The 18,820-nt window shown below is 62.5% G+C and overlaps 5 protein-coding genes across 5 annotated transcripts; 2 read left to right on the forward strand and 3 right to left on the reverse strand.

The window, feature by feature from the left end:
* Positions 1-271: 271 nt before the first annotated feature.
* Positions 272-2,182, reverse strand: A1Q1_00090 (uncharacterized protein; the record flags this gene model as incomplete). The annotated part of the gene is made up of 2 exons (XM_014328931.1): positions 272-1,961; positions 2,010-2,182. 2 exons carry the CDS (start codon positions 2,180-2,182, stop codon positions 272-274), a joined length of 1,863 nt encoding a protein of 620 aa, XP_014184406.1.
* A 255-nt stretch (positions 2,183-2,437) lies between these two features.
* On the forward strand, positions 2,438-2,838 carry A1Q1_00091 (uncharacterized protein; the record flags this gene model as incomplete). The annotated part of the gene is made up of 3 exons (XM_014328932.1): positions 2,438-2,449; positions 2,487-2,622; positions 2,738-2,838. 3 exons carry the CDS (start codon positions 2,438-2,440, stop codon positions 2,836-2,838), a joined length of 249 nt encoding a protein of 82 aa, XP_014184407.1.
* A 445-nt stretch (positions 2,839-3,283) lies between these two features.
* A1Q1_00092 (uncharacterized protein) lies at positions 3,284-7,054 on the reverse strand (the record flags this gene model as incomplete). Its single annotated transcript, XM_014328933.1, has 3 exons — positions 3,284-5,434; positions 5,489-6,731; positions 6,777-7,054. The coding sequence occupies 3 exons, from the start codon at positions 7,052-7,054 to the stop codon at positions 3,284-3,286; spliced, it is 3,672 nt and encodes a 1,223-aa protein (XP_014184408.1).
* A 3,100-nt stretch (positions 7,055-10,154) lies between these two features.
* A1Q1_00093 (uncharacterized protein) lies at positions 10,155-12,742 on the reverse strand (the record flags this gene model as incomplete). The annotated part of the gene is made up of 8 exons (XM_014328934.1): positions 10,155-10,855; positions 10,945-11,093; positions 11,136-11,284; positions 11,339-12,078; positions 12,120-12,225; positions 12,309-12,397; positions 12,445-12,613; positions 12,665-12,742. The coding sequence occupies 8 exons, from the start codon at positions 12,740-12,742 to the stop codon at positions 10,155-10,157; spliced, it is 2,181 nt and encodes a 726-aa protein (XP_014184409.1).
* Positions 12,743-15,571: 2,829 nt separating this feature from the next.
* Positions 15,572-18,725, forward strand: A1Q1_00094 (uncharacterized protein; the record flags this gene model as incomplete). The annotated part of the gene is made up of 6 exons (XM_014328935.1): positions 15,572-16,228; positions 16,272-17,155; positions 17,226-17,436; positions 17,545-17,559; positions 17,617-17,779; positions 17,839-18,725. The coding sequence occupies 6 exons, from the start codon at positions 15,572-15,574 to the stop codon at positions 18,723-18,725; spliced, it is 2,817 nt and encodes a 938-aa protein (XP_014184410.1).
* Between the last annotated feature and the right edge of the window lie 95 nt (positions 18,726-18,820).

The raw sequence follows: 18,820 nt of genomic DNA on the forward strand, positions 1-18,820 counted from the left end.
ATAAGGCAGGTGTCGCGAGAGGGAAGCTGGAGGGTGGATGGGACGTCGTTAATGAGATGGGCGGATGCCAAAACAATGTTGTCAGGGAAGCGCGCCATAAACCGCATGCAGGCGCGAGATGGACCGAAATCTGAGGGCTCCATATCGTCGCGTCAACTAGGATAACCGGCCTCCACCTGCACCCTCAGCTGACCACGCTCTTACAGTCACACTGATCTGCACTCCTACAGTGATCCTCAGAATAACCTGTGATGCATGCAAGAACCCATAACTATCCACGGCCGAACCATCCTCCGAGCCAGCCCTTCTTCTGCTGCGGCTGCTGCTGCTGCTCCTCCTCCTCCTCCTCCTGGTGCTGGACCTGCTGTTCGATACTGGGCATGGCCTGCCTCGTCTCGCGAACGGGCGCCTTGGGCACCGGCGCAGGCTTGGCCGGCTGGCTCTGCTGTACCTTTGGCGGAGCGCTTCCCGCCAGCTCGAGCAGATCCTCCATAGGCAAGTCGATGTAGTTGAACGCCGAGTCGAAGAACACGGGCTTGGTCACGGTCTGCGCGAACAGCGCCCGCTTCGCCGCCAGGCTGAGCGCCTTGACATCCTGCTGCAGCTTGGCGGCCTGCTCTGGCGAGAGTTGGACCACCTCCTCGGCTAGCCCGCCCTCCTTCAGCACACGGGCTGCCGTGTCCGCGCTCTGCTGGGCGGACTGGAGCAGCTCGACAGCAGCAGCGTAGCCGGGGTTCGGGAAGAGACACTGCAGCCTGGCCAACGTGTACGCCTTCGTGGCGGCGTAGTATGCCTCGACGGCCTCGGCGGCGCGGCGCGCGCCCTCCCGCTCCTCGACGAGGGGCAGGCCGCGGATCTGACGCATGCTCTGGAGCACTGTGTCGTACAGCTTGACGACCCCGGAGAGGACCTTGACAGCCGCCTCGACCCGGGCACGACCGCCGGCAATCTTCATAGCAGTCGGGTCCTCGGGGAGAGCATTTGTCGTGCCGACGAGCGAGTCGACGAGCAGCAGGTCACGGCGGATACGGTGAGCCAGCAGCTCAAAGGAGATGTACTGGTGTGCGGTCTGGGCAGCAGCGGCGGCAGTGGACTGACCAGCGGCACCGACCTGGTCGTCGAGGAGGCGGCGGGCGACCGCCTCGGCGTCGCCGAGGACACCAAGCAGACGGTCCCAAGCAGCCATGCCGCCCTTGCCCTTTCCACCCTGGGCCTTGGCGAGGCGCGCCTGGGCGTCCTGGACGCGGAGCATCGCATCGACAATCTCGGCAGAGCGGAACTCGACCTTCTGACCGGCGAACACGACCTCGTCCAGCGTCCGGCGGCCGGCCTCCATCTCACCAGCCTTGGTCTCCTCCCTCAGACCTTCGACGAGCTGAGCGAGACCGGGCAGGGCCTCCTCGCGCATCGCCGGCTCAATGTCGGAAACAACGGCGTCAATGTCGTGGCTCGAGGTGTTGCCGAGCTTGTAAGCCGAGAAGCGGATGAGGGGGTCGTAGGCGTCAGAGAACTCGACAGCGAGCGCCTGGTCGTGGCTGTCCCTAGCCGCAGACGCGAGCGTGTCGAGGAGCTCGCGGCGAGCGGCGAGCGCAGCGAGCACGTCGGCGTACTGCGCGCGCTCGAAGGCGAGCTCAGCCTTGACAGAGAGGTAGTAGATGCTGACCTCGGCCCGGGTCTGGAAGTTGATGCTGGCGCCGTTCTTGGCGAGCGCAGAAGTGATGTCCTGCAGCTCGGTGGCGTACTTGGCCGCCTTGCGGAGCCATGACATCTGCTCCTTGCGCGCGGTGCGGGGAGCGCCCTGCTTCGTCGCGAGAGCCTTGAGCTCGTGCGAGTAGGCAAGCGCACGCTCGGCGGAGAAGAGCAGCAGCTGCAGGTGCTTCGCGTCCTTGACCGTCTCCGGGGTGAGCGCGGGGGCGGCCTTGAACTGCTTGCCCTTGCCGTTCGTCAGGCCTGTCGACTGCCTAAGCCTGTGCAGCTTATTGGCGCAGTGGTGGCTGCGGTCAGCTTACTGAATGTTGTAGCAGCTAGAGAGGGTAGACTCACCGGTACCGCTCATTGTCGCCGTTGCGGAGGCCGTAGACGGCACGCTCGCGCGAGAGCAGGTTGAGGACTGTCTGTCAGCTGGGGAGTAACAGGGCCATAGCTCACGCTTGAAGGAAAGCGAGGGGTTCTCCTTGCCCATGGTGAGTGTTGGTCAGACGATCGAGGAATATCGCGTCTTCCTTGCCCTCCTTGGCCATGGACGCCAGGACCGGTGTCTTGTTCAGCCCTGGCAGCGTCCGCTGGCAGCCCAGGTCAATTTCGGTGGAGGGCCAATTTGCTTCCGCACGTCATGTTGTTCCACCATCCAGACCCAGCATCGAGAGGTCAATAGTCGCGCTCGCGGTCTGCTGTGTGCACTCATCCCCCCCACCCACCACCCTACCTAATATCTAACATGTCTTCTCGAGTAAGATTTGAAGGTCCTTTGGTCATCTGACAATCAGGGAGGTCGCGGTGGCGGCCGAGGCGGACGCGGCGGAAAGCAGGACGGCGCCGAGCGCAAGAAGCGGGAATCCATCCTCAACCTCGCGCAGTATGTCGACCAGAGCATCCGAGTCAAGTTCCTCGGAGGGCGGGAAGGTGCGTCAGCTGGCGGGCTGCGCCTTCAGGCGCTGCCGACAGGTGCTGCCGCTTGGTGTTGTTAAGCTATCGCCGAAAGGCGGCAAGCTGTGAATCGACCGCGAGCTAACAACAGTTACCGGTGTGCTCAAGGGCTACGACCAGCTCATGAACCTCGTTATGGACGAGGTCGTCGAGACGTATGAGAGTGAGCTTATTGCCTCCCTGTTGAGCTGACACCAGACGACGCCATGCCCCCGCGCAACCTTGGTCTCGTCGTTCTCCGTGGCCCTAATGTCGTGCTCATCTCGCCGACCGACGGATCAGCCGGTGAGTAGCGAGCGAGCGTAGCGAGCGCTACGAGCGTCAGCAGGTGCAAGCTCGGGCGCCTGCCATGGGGTGAAGTATTGCATTGCTGAGCTAGCTGCGCTGCGGGTCAATCACCTATGGCGAGCCTGCGTGCACTTTGTGATCGATGCAGCCACCCTGCGTGCTGTCGCCCGTGACCAATGCGGCGAGCAAGCTATGAACGTAAGAAAAGCTGACACCGCAGAGATCGAGAACCCCTTCGGAGCGTAGACGGAGACGTCAGTGTAGAGCAGCGTTGCAACGTAGTGTGCAAAAAGATTGATGCATCATGTATTCTATCCTCACGGCTGCCCGGCTCGCGGCGCGGACAGCCTTACTTTGCCTGATACGCCGCGACCTGCGTCTCAATCTCGGCGACCATGGCGCGGAGCACGTCCTGGAGCACGGTGGCGGCGCACATGAGCGTGGCCCCGTTGTCGAGCTTGATGGCGGGGGGGAGGGGCATGCCGACCGCGCGCCCATTGGCGATGAGGACCTTTGCGGGCGTCTTGGGCGTGCGCGCGTCCTTCCCTTGCGTGCCGGCGCCGGGCGTCTTGGGCGTTTTCGGCGTCATCGCAACAGCGGCGCCGGGGGTACTCATGCTCGCTGGCGTGGCGACCTTGGCGAGCCGCGCGGCCTGGTATCCCTTCTGCACGACGCGGTCAAAGTTTGGAATCGGCGTGAGCACGCCGCAGCTCAAGTCAACCTGCACGCTGGGCGGACGCGGGCGCGCGCCGTCCGAGAGCAGGAAGCTGCGGCAGTTACCGCTCAGCGTGATGTCGAGCGCGAAGCGGGTCGTCCCAAACTGGTCCCACACGAAGCGGTAGTCGAACACGGAGCGCACGACTAGGGCGGGGAACTCGCTCGCGCTCTGCGTCCGCAGCGCCTCCTGCTCGAGCAACAGGGGGAGGGTTGCGCGCAGCAGGCTGATGAACTGCTTCCCGTTGCTGCCGAGCGCGTCGCGCACGTACGACGGCTGCGCGGTGAGCTCGTTCAGGTGGTGCGACAACAGAGGCGCAAGAAGCTGGTGCGGGCTCGCGCTCTCGTCGCTCTTGAAAAAGGACACCTCATACGAGTCGCTGGTAGGCGTGTATGTGATTGCGACCTGGAACCCGTCCCAGTACTGCAGCGTCGCTGTGCAGAGGTCGAAGCTCAGCATGCGCACGTCGCGGTACGCCTCGGTCTTGTTGAGGCGGTTGACCTCGCCGGCGACAATGATGACCTTGGACAGGCGCTCCCACTGCTCGAGGAAGTCGGGGACGCACTTGGCAATATTGGGCGCGTGGAAACGCACCGTTGACGTTGCCTGGTCGTACTTGATCCCTTCGGCGCGGGATGCCGAAGAGCTCGCCGGGTCGACGCCGCTCGTGGCCGCCTCGTCGTTGCTCATTGACGCCTGCTGCAGGCGCACAATCGTCTCGACACTGCACTTGGATCCCTTCCACCAGTCCTTCAGCACGAAGTAGACCTGCGGCGCAGCGACTTCCGTTGCACGCCCGTCCTTGAACAGCTCGCTCGCGTTCACGCAGATGTAAGGCACCATGCCGGCGAGGGCGGAGCGGCTGAACGGCGCAGGGAAGTCGGACTCATCCGGATACCGCGGAATGTAGGGGATGCCGCGGTCCTTGAGCTGCTGCTCGACAATGGTCTGTGCGACGAGCGCGTTGCAGTAGAAGAACATGTCGCGCAGGTCCTTGGCCTTGACGTCGAAGCGGCACTTGACCGCCTGCGCCTGCGCGTCCTGGGCGTCGTTCCAGGCGTCGCTCGCCTGTTGCACCTCGTCCTCGTCCCGCGCCCGCTTGTGCGCCTTTGTCCGCCGCCGCTCCATCAGCTTCTGCAGGTCGATCGGCGTCCGATCCCCGACAGCCATGCGATATCCGCCATTCTCCATCGGGACGCGGAGCAGCCACAGCAGCTCGTACGCCACGCCCTCTGGCGTGATCTTGGACACAAAGTAGTGCGACTGGCTCACGGCGAGAGGCACGAAGATGGTAGACGACGGCTGCAGGTCCGTCTTGGTGAGCTCGTGCGAGCGCAGCGGGATGCGCCGCGTCGGCTGCATGCCCAGCTGCCGCATCTTGTCCTCGATCGTCTCGAGGATCACGGCTGTGATCAGTCGGTGCAGGTCGTCGGCGAGGCGCGTCTTTTGATCATTGACCGACGCAGTGGCGAGCTTGGTCTGTAACAGGCGCTTGTTCTCGAGCACCTGGCCGCTGTCCTTCATGCTATCCTCGATCTCGATAAGACCAGTCGTCGCCGACACGGACACGGTGAAGTGGGCCGCGCCCTGCGCGGGCGGGAGCGGGATGATGAACTGCACCGGGCGGGCGGCGGACTCGGACTCGATGAGTTTGGGAAGGTTGAGCGGGTCGAGAGCCAGGCGGGGATTCGCGAGCAATGGTGAGAACGTCGAGCGCGCAATGAACGAGGCGTGGGCCTTTGTCGCTGTCCCCAGGATCTCCTTCATGCTGAGTCCAGCCGAGTCCTGTGTCGCAGTTAGTAAATGCCTCTGTGCGGAATGGGGCGAATGCAAACTCACGATCCGTAGCAGCGATCCGTCCATCTGGTTGCCAGCCTTGAGGCCGCCGCCGGTACCGGCGTCCCCGACCGTCCATTTCACCGAGAGCTCGAGCCCGACCGGGCGATCGGCAGGCACGTCTGTGCCAGCGGACACTTCGCGGAGAAGACGCTCCGTGTCGCTGATCGGCGTCTTACTTTCCGTGATCGCGAATGTGATGATTCCCCCGACGATCGGCGTGCTCGGCCCTCCTGGTCGCTTCTGGCCAGGCGCTGCCTGTCGCGGACGAACCCAATACTTGAGTGTGAGCTCCTTCTTGGTGCGGTCAATGTCGACGATGAGCTGATTCCGGTATGTCTGCTGCGAGAGCGTGAGCGCCTGCGAGAACAGCACCTCGAGCTGGTACGAGAGCGACAGGTGCTGCAGGAAGTTGGTCACGCGCACGAGCGGCGCGTCCACCGACCCCTCCTTGCCTTCCGGTATCGGCCGCGGTTCGAGAATGTCCTTGTTCACCATGTCGAGAATCTGCTGTCGCTCGTCCGGCGCGAAGCCTTTTTTCTGGCCCTTGGCTGTCCACTCCCACTCGACTCCCGTAAGCCACCACCGCGCGTCGTCGTCGAAGCCGGCGACTGTCAGCTGCGCGCGCCATCCCGCCTCGCCGCCGCCGCGAACGTATGCCCGTCCGTCGGCGACCTTCTCGACGACTAGGCTCGGGGGCAGGTAGTCGACGCATCGTAACCGGTAGAGCAGGTGCTTGTTAAGCTTCTCGACAGTGTCAAGGACCTTGGCGGGCTTCAGCTTTGGGCGAGGCACAAAGCTCTCCTCGAGCATGCTCGGAAGGCGGGTGTAGTTGCCCGCGCTTCGGAGGGACATGGCTGTGAGAAGGTCGGCGTTGCGCTCTCGCAGCGTCTCGACCATGCTCGTGACATGCCGAATGTGTGCAATCGCAGCCTCGTGCTGGGCGTTCTGGTGCTCGAGGAACTGCTGTATCCTCCTTGCGTCCGTCACCTTGCCGCGTTGCTGCTCCTCCGGCTTCTTAATCGGGAGGGAAGACGGGCTTGTGTCGTTGGACTCGCCGTTTGAGTGTGGGGTCGGGAAGGAGTGCGCGCCGACAGCGGCGGGCGGGGCAGTCGTCGGCGCGCTCGGCATGTCGACTGATGCCTTCCATCGCAGCAGCGCGAGATACTTGAGCACCGCCTGCCTCGTCGTCTTGGCGTACTCGATGATCTGCTTCGGCTTCTGTCGCATCGCGAGTGGGGGCAGCCTGGTTGTTTAGCTTGCGGTTGATACGAAACAGCTGTATACTCACGTCTGCTCGACGAGCACCTTCATGTCGCCATATCCCTTACGAGAAAGACGGTCCAGCATCGGTCCGAGGGCCACATTCTCAGTCTCCCAATACGGCGGGAGCTCCTCGTCGATCTGCTCCGGCGTCGGCGTCGGATAGCGGAAGTATGGGTTGGGACCGAGTTGCGGGTTCCTACTCGACGATGCAACGGGCTGGGGAAGCTGGTGCAAGGCGGCTGGAGGCTGGGTCGGTGGGCCCGACGGGCTCTGCGCGCCGTCCGGCACGCGCGAGTACGACATGGCCTGGTGCTAGATGTGGAGTCGGGATAGCTCGGTCAGGCGAGAAGTCGGTCGAAGGCGGAGCGAGATGGGGGTGGAGGGAAGGGTCGGGGGCAGGTTTTGATGGGTAGCGATGGGCGGGGGAGGAGCAAGGGGGGTGGGTTAGTGTACAAGGATCAGGCGGTGGATGGGGGCATTCTTTTGTCGATGGGTCGATGGTGTTGATACAATGGGGGACGGAGGGGGATGTCGATGGGATGGAAGGATGTTGGTGGTTGTCTGTTGCAAGGACGGAGGCGACAGACGAAACCGACATGACCCAGGCTGACCCAGGCTGTCCAGGCTCGCAAGCTCGCAAGCTCGCAGGGCTGCAGGCGGACGAGGGCGAGAACCAACCTCGCTCGGTGAAGGGGGTGGTGACAGTTAGGCCCGCGGAAGCAAATCATGCTGCAACACACGCCGTCGCACGTGGCCCGGACCCGTGTCTGCCGCATGCGCCGCACGCCCCGCACGCCGCATCAACCCGGCAATCCGCGCTTAGCCTAGCGCTCGCTAATCATCCAAGTAGTCGGGCCGCAATAGCTTGCAAAAGTAGGTGTGTGTGTGTCTGTCTGTCACCTTCCACAACTCCCAACTCTCCGCTAGAACGACACTACAAACACCCATGCGCAACCGTATCTCTGGAGAGGAGCTCCACCGCGTCCTCGACAGGGCTCGCGTCAAGGACGCCCTGGGCGAAAAGATCGAGAAGGCGATCGAGCTTATCGATGGAGTGCTCGAGGATCTAGGGTGAGTGAGCGAGTGCAACGAGGGGAGCGAGTGAGGAGGGGTAGGGAGTAAAGCTGGAGAATCTGAGAACGACCTGGGGTCATCGTCTCTGATCTTGTCTCTACGGGAGTTGCTACCTCTTAGGCTCAGCTGTCCTCGCTCCAACAACCTCGACGGAGCCTTCCCGCCGAATATAAATAGGAGCTTGCCGACCCCGAGGGCGTGTGAGCCGGCAAATGCCTAACATTTGCAACGAACTACAGGCCACTGTTGACTGGGCCATCGCTTCGCTGGCCAAGCCTTACGAGTCCGCGGTCTACGCAAGACATGGCGTACCCAACGCAGTCATCTCATTCTCCGATGCTCCTCGGCCCTTCCTTCCTAGCTTCATGACCCCAACGAGATAGCTAACCAGCAGCGAGGAAGCCGTCGCCCTCTCCTTCAACGGCGGGAAGGACTGCACGGTGCTGCTGCACATCTTCGCCGCAGTCCTGTACGCGCGCCACACAGGCGTCGACCTGCCGCACGCGGCGATGCCCGACGTCTCAGTGCCCTCGTCCCCCGTCCAGGAGAAGGAGCCGACAGACGAACAGCGATGTATCTGGGACCGACCGCTCGCTGCGCCGCCACCTCTCCCGCACATCCCCAACCTCGATCTGAGGGGGCAATCAGAGCACGCAACGCACCACGAGCCGGCGTGCTCCCCCTCTCCCGAACCGGATTCGCCAACCTCTCCAGGCGTGGACCTCGGCACCTCAGTCGGCAGTCTCGGCGAGGTCATCACCGGCCAAACTGGGGTCGGGGAGAGTGACGAAGAACGCAGACAGCGCCGAGAAGCAAGGCGACAAGCGCGCGAGGCGGCACGGGAACGGCGGCGGAAACCCCGCCAGTTGCTCCGGAGCGTGTACTTTACCGCGCCGAATCCGTTTCCGGAACTCGAGGCGTTTGTGCTCTCCGAAGTCGAGCTGTATGGGCTGGACCTGTACCGCTTCGGAGGAGGCATGAAGGCTGCCCTTGGCGCATACCTCAGTTGTGAGGGGGGGAAGGACATCAAGGCGATTCTGCTGGGGACGAGGCAGAATGATCCGAACGGGAGTGAGTAAGAGCGACATGCTCCGCCATGCTCCGCCAGGAGCATGGAGGGAGCATGGGGCGTTATCCAACCACCCACTCGTCCGTCGCCCGGCCGTCGCCCGTCTCGCATGGCCGGCGGAGTGTGGAGCTTGAGGGCTTGAGGGGTTTTTGGGAACGCGGGAGAGAGGGAGAGAGCATCGCTGACGATTGCAGAAGTCGAGCCCCTAGCCCCGACCGACCCCTCGTGGCCGCAGGTGCTCCGCGTCCACCCCGTCCTGGACTGGAGCTACGCCGAGGTGTGGGACTTTCTGCGCGAACTCGACGTGCCAACTTGCATCCTTTATGACGAGGGCTACACGTCTCTGGGGAGCACGCACAACACGCTGCGCAACCCGTTGCTCGCGAACGGGGACGGGAGCTACAGGCCTGCTTGGATGTGTGAGTGTCTCTCTGCTTCCCTCGCCCTCATACTGGTCACATTCTGGTCTCGCTCTGGTCTCGCTCTGGTCTCGCGCAGAGTTCCCTCAGAATTCCCTCAGCGCTGCTCTGGATATTCGCTCACGGATGGGCTTGAGAGGGGATAGCGGACCAGAGCTGAATGGAGGAGAGAGCTGTAGCTCTAGAGTGAGTCACGGACGAGCTGACATCCAGTGCAAGATCCATCCCAGGAAAGAGCTGGACGCATCAAGTCCAAGCCGCCCACGGCCTGTCCGACCCCGGCGGCGCCGGCGGCATCGACGCCAATCCCCACCCCTCTCCCGACCACGACTCCAGCCCAACCGGCGCCATAGACCCCACCCACCTCTCACAACCCGCCTCATGGTGCAGCTAGACTTCTCCCCACACCCCGCCGATGCAGCTAGACGATGCACCCAGACAAAAAGTCGACCAAGTGAAGAGCGGCAAAGTGTACACTAAGACGATGCATTGCATGGTTTTTAACTACCCAGAAATCCCATACCAAAGACCCACCAAAATCCACCTATCCTATACCCAAACCAAACGCAGCACCGGAGAACCTAGCACCCAAACCTAGCACCCAAACTGAGAAAAAGAGAAAAAACTTGTATTTATGTGTGTAACTGTGGAAAGTGTGGAAATTGTTGAATTGTGAATGTCGACCGACGCCAGATCTTCTGGATGTCACTGCGTCACTGCGTCACTGCGTCACTGTCCTAGCGTCCTAACGTCTTACAGCTCCTTCCTCCTACTCCGCCTCGCTTGCCATGAGAGCACCGGAGGACGAGAGGAGGAGAACGGGGGAACAAGTAGCGCCGCGCTACTTGGTTCCCGCGGCCACTTCGCTCCAGCTCGCGCGCCTGTCCATGTTCCACGCATTCGGGGCGCGCGCCTCGTCCAGGCTGCTGCGGCCATTGGCGCCGCCACTGCCCGGGGCGAGCTTGCTGCCGACAGCGCTGCCGCTGCCAGCGGCCTTCTTCGTGCCCCTCTTGGTCGGCGTGTCGCCGTCAATTTTCAGCGCGGCCGTGCTGCCCAGCACCTCCTCTATGCTCTGGTCGGGATCCAGGCGGGGGAAGTAGTCCTGGCTCATCTCTGCGCCGGGGGGGCCGGCGGCCGAGTGCGGCTGGTTGTTCGGGAACGCCTGCGTCGTCGGCGTGCTCAGTGCCGCTGAGCCGGAGGGCACAACGGGCGCACCGGGGGCGGCATTCAGGAACGGCTGCTGGTGGTAGATCGGCGATGTGACGGGCAGACCGGGGGAGAAGGGGCCGGCACCGGGAGAGAGGAACTGCGGGTGAGCCGGTGGCGTCGAGGGATACGCGTTGAAGACGAAGCCGGGCATGGAGGGCGTCATGGGCGGCAGGCCGCGAGTCTGCAGCGGGCTGAGAGGGTTCATCTCGCTCAGATTCGGGAAGGGCGGCAGGCTGATCGGGCCGGGGTGCTTGGCCTTTTGCTCGTCCGACGAGGATCGCTGGGGCGTCACGGGAGCGGCGGGGGAGGAGCCCGTGTTGAGCCCGTGTTCAGCTGCCAGGGCACGCGGCCGGTCGGAGACGTGCTCGACGACGGGCCCGCGGGTAGCGTGTCCGAGGGCGCCGGGGCCGTCAGGCTCAGACTCGGCAGAGACGGGTCGCCCCACACCGGCGGGGAAGGCTTCGTGCCGAACATCGGGAAGGGATCGACGGGGTGGATCGGCTGGATCTGCTTGTCCTCAAGCGTCTTGCGCTCAGTTTGCACATGCAGAACGCGGCCGTCGACCTCATGTCTGCTAGGTCAGCTTCGACTTGGTAGACTAGAAGCTACTTACCCGTTGAACATTCCAACAGCCTTCTGCGCATCTTCCTTCGAAGCAAACAGGACGGTGCCGAAGCCGCGCGACTGTCCGTCGGGTGCGGTCGCGACGTCGGCGCGGATGACGGCGCCAGCGGGGCGGAACAGATCCTTCAGGTCCTGCCACTGCATGGTTCCCGAGAGCTGCAAGGTCAGTTGAAGATTAACCATGCAACTCACATTCTTCACGAAGACGACACGATCATACAGCGTGTTGACTGAGCCCAGGTCCTTCGCCTGGCCGGCTAGGCCGTTCATGTTGATGGGCGGGGTGAAGCCGGTGTGCAGGCTGGGATTCGGTGCCTCGAGCCCGTTCGACAGGCGGCGGTGCGGCTCCTCCGGACCGATCTTGCCGGCTCCGAGCGCAGCGGAAGACGCGCGGCCGAGAGGCATGATTCGCGGCGTTGTGTCACTCGAATCCTTCGGGGCGGGAGAAGCAGAGCGCTGTCCGCCCGCACCAGCGAGCTCGAAGCCAAGGTTCCCGGGTGACGTGCTACGCGGAATTCCCGCAGCAACCTCGCCTAGGCTACCGAACGGCGCCAACGTGTCCCGGCCTCCACCCCAGCCGACTGCGCCGTGGGCGCCGGCACCTCCTTGTCCAGCTGTCAACGATCCCGCCAGCGGCGACTGGCCGATGGGCGGGACGGCCGCACCGTGCCCATGCATGGCTGGCCCGCGAGCGAAGCCCTGCGGCCCCGCGCCGTGTACAGGATGCGAGTTCATGTGCGGCGGGAGGCCGAAAGGCGGGCCGTGGTAAGGCGGCCGGCCGCCGCCCCAGCCCGCACCACCAAAGTGCTGCATGGGCGGAGGGTACCGGTACATCTGCTTCTGGACATGCGGCTGCGGCTCATACTCTGGCGGCAGTCGGTCTGGTCGGACCTCGAGTGTGCGTGTCTGCCAGGTGAAGCCGTTGAACCGATCTGCGAGTCAGAACAGTCCTCAGCGCCGATCCGCAACCTACCGATCGCACGAGCAGCGTCTTCCCTGCTGCCCATGAGCACGTTACCATAGCCTCTGCTACGGTTGTCCGGTCCGAGGCTGACATCGGCGCGCAGCACAGTGCCGGCCTTGCGGAAGAGGTCTTTCAAATCTTGCCAGCGGACTCGATACGGGAGCTGAGAGTTAGTGCTTAGCCGCTGACCGAACTCACGTTGCCGACGAAGAGGTTGACCCGGCCGTCCGAGCCGATGGCTGATGGCAAGATGTTGGTCATGAGAGGAGTGAGGGATCGGGTCGACGCTGCAACATTAATAAACGAACTGCACGGGCCCGAAGCGGTGACTCACTTTCGATGGCTAGCTCCATTGGCGGCGGGGCGGGCGGTGCATTCGCCATGGCCGCAGCAATGACTGCATCGATTTCAGCCGAGGTGGGAGGTTGACGCATCGAACCTCCGGCGCCGCTGCTTCCGCCAACGTCTGCGATGCGATTACTGGTCCCGGGACCGGTTCCGGACTGCGACAAGAGGTCAGCAAGCGGACGTGGAGAGGAGTCATCCAGACACACCATGTCCGAGTTTCCGCTATGGTGGGGCACGCCGGGCGGTGTTGCCCGCTGGGAGCCCACGTCTGCGGGGGAGCCCATGGCCTGGTATGGCTAGTAGAGCGAGAGCGATTGCTGCGCGATGTGTTGGAGGGACGGAAAGAGAGATGAGGTGGGGCAGTCACCCTGGCAAGCTCAAGCTTCGGCTTCGCCCCAGGTCGGTTCTCGAAAACGTACGTGTGCTCTCAAAGCTAATTGGGAAGTTCAAAAAGACGGGAACAGCGTGGTCGAATGGATGCTTGTATCCATTCGAATTGCGCAGTGCGGGTCTCCTTTAGTTGGTCGATCGATTGTGCGAATGCGAATGCGCGAACCAAACGGTTGGTGTGTCGTGGAAGAAGGCCGGTCGGGATAATCTTGTCACGATGACGCGCGTGCAGATTCAGGCTCGGTCGGTTTGATGCGAGCTGCGAGTGGTGGGTCGCGCCGGGTCACAGGCTGATTCGGCTGAAACGAAACGCGAGACGATGGCGGTGGTCCTGCGCTTGCAGGGGTGAAGGGGGGAAGTAGAGTGGAGCGAGTGTGAGTGTGGGGGTGGGACAGTCGGAGAACACAGACGCAGAGCCCAAGACTAGACGGTGAACAATGACGATGGAGCCCAAAGAGGAGAGAGTCACAAGTCGGGGGGGTCGGGAGAGTGAATGAGAGTGAGGAGCCGAGGCGAGCCGTTCAGAAGCGAGTCAAGGCGGGGCAAGCAAAGGAAGATTGGGAAGAGAGGGGAACGCAAAGCCCAAGAAAGCGGAGAGTGCGAGAAAGATGTGTGTGTGGAATGGAATGAAGATGGTGGTGGTGATGGATGACGGACGAAGGGTCCAGAGAGACCTCAGGTGAGGATTGCAGGGGTAGGGGAGGAGGAGTGGGAAAGTGGACTGCCAGTCGGATGGATGACCGGGAGCTGAGCGGTGGTGGAGGGCGCTGGGAGTACGGAATGCTGGTTCAGCACATGTGCGGCAGGTGAGACGACGTGAAGCGGGGCAACGGGGCAGCTGCCTTGGCCAAGACGCAGCCAGCCGTTGGCGTCGCTCTCTGCGCTTCTACGCAGGCACACCCCCGGCAAAGCGGTCTCTGCTGACTCTTGCGCTTGCTCCTTTGCTCGAGGCGAGGATCAAGGATCAAGGAGCAAGGCTGCTCCATGTCCCTGTCTCCCTTGGCCCCATACGACCACCTACGCTTATGTCCTGGCTTAATGAGATGCTAATCGATCTACCCAGCCGCTAATGATGGGCCCATTTGAAACGTAATAGGTTGCCAGGAGGAGCCGTCCCTTGTGTTCCCTGCAGCCCTGCGACGCCCCCCCTGTACGCCTGAGTGTCGTGGCGTCACTGAGTGCACTGAAACTGACACACGCAGGCGACGAGACCGCCATTCACCCGCCAATGCTACAGTCCAGCTGTGCGCAGCAGTCTGTTCCCGATCGGTCTTCGCTACAACAATGCAAGCGACCAACTGCGTGCACAGCACCGCCCAGCGATCCAGCGAATGAGACGTGCACCCCCTTCGGCGTCGGCGCATCGACGCGCGCCGTGGTTACCGTGCGGCCAGCAGTGGTGCAGTGGAACAGTCGAAGCAAAGGCATCGGGATCCGCTAGGTGATAGGTGCGCTCAGCAAGTGCGTCATTATCGCAATGTCATTCTCATCCATCTTGCAGACTAAGAGGGGGCTAGAAGGTAGGAGGAGGGCATCCGTCATCGCAGCAACCAGCTGTCCAGGAATAAACCCTGAGCACATCGGTCAATCGCAGACGCACAATCACCAGGCACTGCCCATCGTGCCGCCGCATGTCCGGTTCCAGTTGTCCATACATGCGTGCATGCGGCCAGACCCAGCGTGCCAGCGTCATTGTTATCCAATTATCCAGACATCGCAGACGCGCAGACATGTCTTCGAACCAAAGCCGGCCAAGGCGCGGGGCGCTGATGCACCACGGCAGTGCTCACTTGGCGACAATTGAAACGGGACGCCCAACTTGCACAGCTGTGCAGGCGCGTGCGCGTCTGCGCGCATGCGGGCACTCGCTGCGGAGACCGCATACCATGACACATAGTTTGGACTGGCTCGATCTGGATGATCTCGTCTGGACCCTCTTTGAACACCGCGGTGAGTGTCGCAGCGCAGCGGGGCTAGCGACCCCATGCGATGCACTTCTGTCTGACCTGACCTTGAGGCCAAGGCGCACCCTGTGGACACGGTGATGTCACTGGACTGACCCGACTCGATCGACTGCAAGAGGGGAAGGAAATACGTCCGACCCCGGTCAGTGATACCCGAAAATCCGCCTAATCTAGAGAGTACTTGGAGTTGTCTTCCTCACGACGCCTCGACTCAACCTTTCAACGTTATCATCACGCATTCACCATCCCGCGCGTGCTGCCAGTGCGGCTGCGGCCCCCAGAAGCAAAGCCGCACAGCTATCGAACGCACTCAACACAACTGTCGCGAGGACGAGGAAGACATCAACTCGGACTATCCATCACTCACATTTCTGACCTCGAGGTCCTGCATCGACCTTCGCGTTATGCTCTTTAAATTGACGCTGCTGATGCCGGTTGCTACCAGTCGTGCAGTTACCGGCCGTTCACACTAGTCGCGTTCACAGCTGGGGCGCTGCTACGCCGCGGCAGAGAGACTGAACCTACTGCAGGCTGCGGCGCTGGCGACGAGGGGACCGAGAAGGTGTGTTCCCGCAGACCAGCGCAGGAATCCTTCGCAGCACGCGTAGTATGTCTTCTCCTGCTCGTTGCACACAGTCCTGAGAGCTCTTAAGAGCATGCGTTCGCGCTTCCTCGCCTACTCCATCTGCATACTCACCCACTTGACCCCCATCGTCCGTCACTCACCCCCAACGACCTCCAACGCCTTCAACGATCACTATGGACCCGACACCATTCATCGACACCATCATGGTCGAGACCGACTCGGACCTCGACAACCTCCTCCTTGCTCACCGCTCCGCGTTCACTCTAGAGGGCCGCTCTCTAGATGGCCTCCAGGCGAACCTGACCCGCCACCGTCAACAGAGGCACCAGGAGCCGCACCTACGGTGCCGGCTCTTCACACTCACCGAGGGCCTCGAGAGTCCCCGATCGCCCTTCGTTGTCATGGCGGAGCCCTGTCTCCGCGACATCCGCTTGATGAACGGCAAGGGCTGGGACGAGACGGCGATGGGCGCGACCATGGAGGAGGTGCTGGCACGCAAGCGGCAGGGCTCTGTCAAGTCCGGCTCTACGAGTTCCTCGCGCACGGCCCAGTCCACGCAGGAGCGGCCCCGCAAATCCGGCTTCATCTTTCCAGACTTCGCCCTGCTCATGGACTGCCCTTGCGGCGACCCGACGTGCCCATTCACCGACTGTCTGGCTTCAGCCGAAGTCAAGGCTCTGCAGCACATCGAGGATCATCGCCGGATCTGCGAGCGCGTCAAGCTGGCGGTGTCATTGTGGAACGCCCGGCAAACTCTCGACGGTGATGTCTTGCTTCGTCGGTCCGTCGACATCCCTCCCTTCAAGGGTACCTATGAGACTACCGTGAATGTGAGTGCCAATGCCGACAATCTTTGCCTAAAACTGACGATAGGGTGCTATCAAGGGTATTCACGAGATCAACAAGCTCGCCGATCCCCGCCTGCTTTCCGCCATCGATGGCTACGAGGTGCCCCTTGCCACTGGGTTGCACGTCACGCCCAACCCCGTCGCCTCGCCCGCCGGCCGACCACTCCAGTGGTCTACCTACTATCCGCCGCACATCCTCAATCTCGACAACATCGTGCGCCAGGCCGCTGCCGACCGTCAAGCCAGGGTGGCGCTGGCCCAGGAGCTTGGGTATGCTTTGTCGCTGGTCGAGGTCTCAAACGGCCGCCGGCATGCGGTGATCGTTGGCACAGGGTTCACACGCATTCTCGTGAGGAGCCCGGACGAGGTCTTCATTGAGCTGCGTGACTGGCATCCCGAGGCTGGACTGTCGCCTCACCCCGTGCTCATTCGAGAGCTCCTGGCCACGGTTGGGCAGACGCACCTGGGCCACTTCCTCCTCGATCGTTACGATCGCATCGACCACGTGCCGCTTCAACTGTACCTCGACCTGTACGCCCGATCTGTGCACGACCGTTTGAGCCACGCCACCGTCCCTCACCTCTCGGCTCTCCACTCCGACAGCGATGCCGAGCTTGACTTCGACGGTTCTACGGCCTTCTCTGTCGATCGGGCCCATCGTTTGCGTGTAGTGGCTACAGCCAGGCAATCCAAACTGGCTGGGACCGCGAAGCAAAGGGAGAAGGAGGACACCGGAGCACAATCTGGCGCATGCGGCATCGGCAGCGGCGGCGGCTGGCCGGACAGTGGCCGCCTCATCTTCACTTTCGAGCACGTGTTGCACAAGCCCTCGTCCTACAGCGCGCTATCTCATGGAGAATATCGTTGGCTAGCTGGCAGATACTCTGGGGAGCCCAGGCGAAGCAGCCTGTCAGTCCTAGAAGCTCGTCGTGTTTTGTTGATAACTTGATCACTTCTTTGGACTTGGCGGTCTCTCCAGAACAATCTGCCACCTGGTTACAGGATCACCAGTCGCAAGCATGGTCATCGTGTCCATGAGCGAGGTCGACTGCTCACGGCAGATGCTCTCCATGCTCATGATCACTCGTCCAGGAACAGGGTCGTCCAGGCAGCCGACCTCCTGCCACCCCAGCTGTGCCTGCCGCTTGCCTGCGGCGCCCAGAGGTTATGCTGATGCCTGGCTCCCACCGGTAACTCGTTGGGGGGGGCCAGGAGGGTGCTTCATGCTCGCAACAATGTGCTTTCAGCCATCCACTCTGAACCTCAATCGGTTGCAAGGCTATTGATCGGACCGGCAGAGTGCTTTCTCTATTGTGAGTTCGTCTGGTAAGTCGCGTTAGCTTTTAGTGACCCGATCGGACTGATTCAAGTTCGACAATGGCCTCCAGGTGTTCTTCTCGACTTTCCTACGTCTGTCAAGACTCTACACTGGCTTGAAGACCGTCAACGCCATTCGAATCGCTGAGCGCATCGTCATAACGCCCTCCTCCGTCCTCAGGCAACGCCCTGGCTCCCATGACGAGGTACTTAAACGTCTGTGCGGCCCGCCCAAGTCTGCTTCTTCCCATCATCGACTCGCCACTCACTTCTAGTTGGCTTCAATGAGCACCACCTCGAGTATCGTCCTCAAAAAACCGGCAACGGCGGCGGGTCGGGAGGAGAGTCGGGCGGCTCAGGTGGCTTCCCGCCGGTTGCGGGAGAGGGCGGCCGCGAGGGAGGAGGGCGCGGAGCCGGAGGGCAAGGCGGTCCCAGCGCCAGGTCTGGGTCGGCCGCGAGTGCGCAGTCGGGCGGTACCTCACACTCGATGTCCGACTTGATCTTTGATCTGGACTTGGGCGGTCTGGACATCGCGGCCGAGCTCACACCTGCCGACATCGCCGCAGTGAACCCGACAAACGCGTCCTTACCTTTAGGCGCGGATGCGCAGACGTATGCCGCTGCTCGATCGAAGCAGGAAGAGCAGACCGATGACGACGAGGAGGAGACCCGTTTCCAGCTGCCCGAGCCTACTCCTGCGGCGTGGGCCAGCTTCGTCTCCAAGCTCGACCATGCCGAGTCGTCGCTCGAAGCCAAGCAGGTTCTCGAAGACCGCGCCCACCTCGACTGCACACTCGCCCTTTTCGCCGAGGTTCTTGACGAGCGCGAGAGGGCCGGGTGCAGGTTTGTCGTCGTGAGCCCCGCCCAGATGGAGGAGCTCCTGGACCGGGGATCGGCAGCCGCCGAGCAGCGCTTCGCCGAGCGCTTCGCCGAGCGTCATGGGTCGCAGGCGCCCGTCGGTTTTCCGGCAGATGTGTCGGCGCGGTCGCCTCCGGACCTGACGCAGAGCGACTCGACCGACTCTCCAAGTCCGGTCCTGAGCGCTCTGATGCCGACTGTCCCCTCTCCGCCGTCGACCGACGCTGACGCTGTCGCACCGGAGACGGACAAGGGCGCAGCGCCGTCCGAGCACTTCCGCGTCTGGGACGCCGAACATGCTTAAGCCGCATCAAGCGTCGTCATTGTCGACCAGTCGTTCGTCTTCTGCATCTGATCACGCCTCACGATTATCTCTCTCCCACCCCACCGGTAAACCCG

The sequence above is a fragment of the Trichosporon asahii genome (assembly GCF_000293215.1).
Source record: "Trichosporon asahii var. asahii CBS 2479 unplaced genomic scaffold scaffold00002, whole genome shotgun sequence".
Taxonomy (NCBI): Eukaryota; Fungi; Basidiomycota; class Tremellomycetes; order Trichosporonales; family Trichosporonaceae; genus Trichosporon; species Trichosporon asahii.